Here is a 6,097-nt window from a genome sequence, read left to right as displayed (position 1 = left end):
TTTTTTTTGAGGAAGGGTGTAATTAGAGAAATGACAAAACCCTGCCACCAAGAGGACAGTGAAAGAGCCCAGGTAGCAGCAAAGGGCAGGGACCATGGAGAGAGAAGTTAAGGAGCCACTAGCCCAGCTGGGGCTAGGTGGGTCCCAGGCCCCCCGCTTTTTGGTGTGGAGAGGTGGGACTAAGAGGCGGGAGTATGGGAAAGAAGTGGCATAGCAGCAAGGGTGGGGGCTCCATGATGCGGGGGTGAGCGAGGGAAGCCATCCAGATCCATCAAGGAGAGACTAGGAGCTCCCAGCTCCTGCAGTAGTCCTCGGGGCGTTGCATCCTGCTCTCCCCTCCTCCTCCACTCAGTCCGCCTGTATCCCTGCATTCCCTGCTGCAGCAACGGCTCCCCCCGTTGCCCCCCCTCCCTGAATCCCATCAGTAGCAGCGGCTCCCAGGCTCAGCGCCGCTCTCTGCAGCTGTGCTCAGCGGCTGCTCCGTCCGCTAGGGCTGGGGAGGCCGCCATGTTGGATCCTGAGAGCCCAGCAGCAGCGGCCGCCGCCGCCTGTGGGTGTGAGTGAGGGGGGAGACCCGGGAGCCGGGCCGGCGAAGGGGAGGGGCGTGTGGAGGAGCAGGAGCCGGCGGAGCGGCAAGCGGGGCGCAGGCTGTGAGCCCTCCCTGCCCCCCGCCGGAGGAAGATGCCCTTAGCCCGGTGGGGCGAAGCCGGGGCAGCATCTCTCCATCCCCTGGATTGAAAACACCACCAGCAGCAGCAGCACTTATTAGCACCTGGGGGCCTTACATGTCCAGTATCTTCTAATCTCCTCCAGCAGGAGGGGGGACACCCCGCTCCCCAGGGCCGACACCCGGCAGGAGGACACGCACAGACATGGGAAGGATTTGACAGGGTTATTAGCCTGCCCCCCACCTTCCCTGGGTGGTGCTGGTATTTCGGGGGCTGGTTAGCGCCCACTCCACACACAGCAGAGAAGAAGGTGGGGGGATGAAGCCTTTTATTTTTGGGGATCACTGAAAAGCCTTAAAAGGAGACTCGTTGAGGAGGAGGAGAAAGGAAAAGCCTTCCTCAGACAGGACTTGGCTGAGCCCTGAGGAGGGGCTGCTTCCAGCGACCTGTTCCCCCCACCTTTCTGAAGAAATTGCCACTGATGCATTTACCGAGTGGTGCTGGAGGAGGTGGAGGTGGTGGGTATTTTGCAGCCCTTTCCCTCCCCTCCTCTATGCATTTAATTTTCTTCTTCCTTTTATATATTTTTCCTTCTGCTGCTCCTTCCTGGGAAGTGAATTGCTGATGCAAACTGAATGGGGCTTTTACACTTTAATGATGCAGTGGGATTCTTTTCAGGATTATGTTGCATGATTTGAATTTTGAATGAAGGAGAAGACCTTTTTAAATATATAAAAATATCTATTGCTCTATATATGATAAATTGGTGTCAGTCTTGGTTGAATTTCATTTTAATTATTATTATTTAAATGTCAAGAGTGACTATATATTTTTCTTTCTTTTTAAAAGTATTAAAATATTTTTTTAGGATAACTCTTTTCTTTCAAATATGTATATACTGTATATGTGTATGTGAGTGAAACTGACAGATTCAGTTTTCAGACTAGGAACACTGAGGTGGATTGTAAATTCAGCACCACCTTTGCTACATTGACATTTGTTTAAAAACATACGTTGTTTTTATTTTTTAACAATCCATTTAAAAGTTAGTTTTTAAAAAAAATTAATAATAATAATTAAAAAAGAAACCCCAATACAAACTGAAACAACCATGTCTGGAGAGGTGCGTTTGAGGCAGTTGGAACAGTTTATTTTGGATGGGCCAACTCGGACTAATGGGCAGTGCTTCAGTGTGGAAACCTTGCTGGATATACTCATCTGCCTTTATGATGAATGTAATAATTCCCCCCTGAGGAGAGAGAAGAATATTCTTGAGTATCTAGAATGGGGTAAGTCTGAACATATTTATTTTGTTTGCATCCTTACATGTTCACGTGTGCTTTGTAGTGTGTCACTATTGTATACATGTATAGCTGGGATCTGTTTATAGCCCATGTTTTATTCAAGAGTCTTATAATATCTATACTTTACAATTTTAATCATATTTATTACAATAATTTCACATTAGTTATCGCAGGTGAAGGTTTCACTAAAGATGAAAATTCATCTTTTGACACCACCAAATTCTGGCATGTGGAGTTTTTTTTGTTAGTTTTAGGCCTACCTAATGTAATTTTTTGCATTTGAAGCTTTTTAGGATGATGCTGGGTAGATCCCCTGATAGGAAAAAAGACAAGTGCACAGTTCTGTAACTTTTCTGTGCAATCAAATTTATGGTCTATTAAAGTAAAAAGCATTGATAGGAGAGAGGGGGGAAAAGCCAACCTTCTTAAATGATATATGCATTTGAAATGTCTGTTAAAATAGAGAAAATATGTCATCTGTTACCTAAGGTCATTGCTGACCTGAATATAATGCCTGGTTTCTGGTAGGGAAAATAAAGTTGGAAAGCAGAGTCAAGTGGTCTTCCTTTTTTCTTGCTATTTTGAGATTTAGCATAATAATAGACTGCTAAGAATTTTTAATGAAATAGATTAATGATGATAATTAGTGGCTGAACTTTCCTGAATTCATGATAGGGCAGGTTGTCCTGTTTTTTCTTCATCTAAATATAGATGTAGCACAGAAGATACAGTCTCACATAAGAATCCTGATGAGGACAGTTACTGTATGTGACCTTCAAGCTTCAAAGTCATGCTGTACTTTTAAATTGAATTTAAAATTTTTATCATCTATATTTCACAAAATGTACATAAGCAGACTGCTGTATTTAAGAATACCTTTCCAATCTTCATAATTAGCATTGTATACGTTAAACAGCTAACTGGAATCTTCATAATGAAGTCACTGAAGGAAGATTATTGTTGGGTCAGTTATCAGTACAGATCTGCTTAGTATGTTTTGTTTGCTAATTTTATTTGTGTGCTCTTTCTTATATTCATACTGACATCTAAAGAATATCTGACTCAATAATTGAAATTCTTGAACTCTTCATAATTATATTGGTGTTGTGCTTTTATTAACCTAAATAGCAGAATATAACACATTTTGACAAGCTGAAAAGGTAATTTTTTAATATTTTACTAATTTTAGAGTATGAATTCTTACTGTGACAGATGTTTGCCATATTCTCTGACAAGGAATGTTTTTTTTTAAATTTAGTGGCTCCAAAGAAGTCTTACATTGGAGAATTTATTGTGCTAACAAGGGTTCATTGGTTCGGCAAGTTGATATTCTGTAAATAGATTAAACATATCAATGGGAGCGGGATAATTGAGTTTTTAGAACTTTCCACATTGATTGCTGGTACTTACATCATGCAGTGATAGTCACTCTGACTCTGTCATCCTAAGATTCTGACAGTGATTGCAGATTTTTACATTACGTTTGTGAGGGATCTACTAGATTACTTTTAATAGTGCAAACACAAATCAAATGCTGTTTTGGAAAGACTGCAATAAACAGTCTTGTATGCCTGTTTATGTAACTATTTTCTGCTTCACAACCCTTTTCTCCTCCCCTTGCAAGAGCTCCACACCAAAGACTCTCTCCACTTGAGGCTGAATTTCTACATTGTTTATAGGCAAGGGTCTGCCAAAGCACTGCCATTCTGATTTTTAAATTTCAAATGGGTTTGTCAAGGGTTGGTTAAGAGTGAAAAGTTGCAGCAGTGTCCTCTGATACTGAGGCACAAGGGGGGTGACTTATGAAATGAGGCCCTTACCCTGCAAACTACTCATGTGAGTAGTCCTTTCTCAAGTAAGTATTCCCACTAACTTCACTAACTACTCACATGAGTAAGGGTTTGCAGGGTTGGGTTGTTATTGAGATATTATATTTAGGTATTAGAATGTGTAATAAAGTGTTACCTGGTTCTTTTTTGTAAGGACACACTTATCAGTTCAGAAAAGGGACAGTGATAGTGGGTGGAGATGGGGGCAGTTACACGTGTTTAATGTCAGAGGCACCATTGGGATAGTGGTCTGAGCATGGGGCTGGCAGCCAGGAAATCTCATTCTCCTTCTGGCTCTGTCAGTGACACATGCAAGTCATTTCACATCTCTGTTTCAACCTCTCCATTTTGTGGATGGGGAATGTAATATCTACTTTTCTCTTGGGGAGTTGAGAGAGCTACAGTTTGTAAATCACTTAGAGCTCCTCAGATGAAAAGTGCTATACAAATGCAAAGCATTTGAATCTATTTTTTCATCGGTGGACTAAAATTGATTAGGGGCCAGATCCTGCTTCCATTGGAAGTCCACAAGGTGCTGTGTGGGTGCAGAAATCCACTAGCAAAGAGCATTTTGCAAGATTGGGACCTAAGGCCCTGTGACTTGTCCCATCAAAATTAGTGGGGCTACTCATGATTATAAAGTTAAGTGCATGTGTATTGCAGAATCGAGGCTTTGTATATTTTTAGCCTATTATTGAGCACAAGCTATGAACATTTAAAAAAAAAAAAAAAAAAAAAAGGTAAAAAGCCTCCTCCAAGTTGTACCATCATGTTTGAAGGTTTCAATAATGTCTTTCAAATTTCATTTAAAAAAATCTTAGTATATGAAGTTACAGAGAGTGTGTGTGTGTGTGTGTGTGGGGGGGGAATAGTCAGTAAACTTCCAGTTTTTATGCACTCCTACAAGTTAAAAACGTGAATAGATTTTTGGAGAGGGTGAGGAGAAGAGTTGGGATTTGGGGTTTAAAAAAATTGCTTCAGTAATGAGTCTTTGTATGTTAAATTTCATGCCAGGTTGAATATTTATAGTGGAGTGCTAAACTCTTGGAAAAGGGTTAGGAGGAGGTTTAGAATGGAAAAGTTGACATAATCTTAGCAATAGCAGTATTACTACAGCTATATTTAGTTAAGAATGTTGCTGTTCTTGTACTTAGCTAGTCATTGGATCTTTTAGGTCAGTTCTTTGAAATATGTTATCTGTTCTTATTCAATACTATGATTGCTACATTGCTTCACTTTATAAGTAATAATGGACATCTTAACCAGGTTTTTCAGCTTTCATTTTGGATTGCTGTGGTGAATTTAACTTGCTAAACTGGGGGGGGGGGGAGAGGAAGCTAATTTCAGTATAACTAGCCTGTGTTTTAATTTTTATTTAGCTTTCCATCTTTTTTTCATCATGGTAAGAGTCAGAAGAAGAACCTGAAGTATCAGGCTAATTATTTTGTGATTTAAGAATCTGTTTTTGTTTTAAATCCTAGGTTAGACTTAAAATAAAACTTCTTTTCCCCATGTATTCATATTTTATCAATGATATGATATACAATGTAATATGGCTTGCTTATATATTAATTTATTTCTGTCATGTAATAAAGACATCACACTGACTGTTTCCATGAATGAATCATGTAAATGAGTTCTGAGAGTTAATCAGCATGAATCTTGGAAATAAATGATATAGCTAGACTTGGTCCCACTCTGTGTACTGTGTGCGCAAACCAGTTTTAGTTTTGATGGTCAATTGTATTTCTGGTTCAGACTAGAGAGATTCTCTAGTTGCAGCAACTGGAGCCTGCCAGCAGGAGAGACTGAGAATGCCAGGCATGTTGTTTTTCTTTTCTACAACAGCATTGGTTGTCATTGATGCTTGCAAGCCTGGGGGGTGATGGTAATGCAGGCCAGGATGCAGGGGATTAGGAGAAGAAAAATAGTAGTAAAGAGAAGGTGTTTATTTAAAAAAAAAAATCAGGTTTATAAATATGTTTTTGCTCTTCATTTTTTAAATACTTTCTTATAGTGAGATTGATTTGGAATAGTCTCTTAAGAAAAGTGAAGAGAGTCACATTGCTTGGGATACTTTAAATCTAGATCAAAGAAAGCCTTCCAAAATATACAGGAGGGGGAAAAAAAGCACTGACAGAGGAATGAAGTAGATGACCGTGTAAAACTCTTTCATCTGTAACTTGTATGAGAAATATAAAATGATTTTCACTACCATTTTTTCCCCCTGTTTCTGACAGGTGAAGTTTACTTTCCTCACTTTATTTTTAATGACATAAAATGATTATGGGTTTTT

General features: G+C 39.9%; 1 protein-coding gene across 4 annotated transcripts in view; it reads left to right on the top strand.

Moving 5' to 3' along the window:
• The first annotated feature begins 1,779 nt into the window (after nucleotides 1-1,779).
• The window catches only part of CDC42BPA (CDC42 binding protein kinase alpha), a 323,508-nt gene continuing 319,190 nt past the window's right edge, over nucleotides 1,780-6,097 (top strand). For all 4 annotated transcript variants that reach the window (XM_065400287.1, XM_065400286.1, XM_065400285.1 and 1 more), the window contains exon 1: nucleotides 1,780-1,957. In XM_065400287.1, coding sequence (XP_065256359.1) covers nucleotides 1,780-1,957 — 178 coding nt within the window. The remainder of the gene's footprint in view (nucleotides 1,958-6,097) is intronic.

Source organism: Emys orbicularis, chromosome 3, assembly GCF_028017835.1.
Source record: "Emys orbicularis isolate rEmyOrb1 chromosome 3, rEmyOrb1.hap1, whole genome shotgun sequence".
In the NCBI taxonomy this organism is placed as follows: Eukaryota; Metazoa; Chordata; order Testudines; family Emydidae; genus Emys; species Emys orbicularis.
Note: the sequence above shows the minus strand (reverse complement) of the source record. Positions and strands in the feature narration are given on the sequence as shown.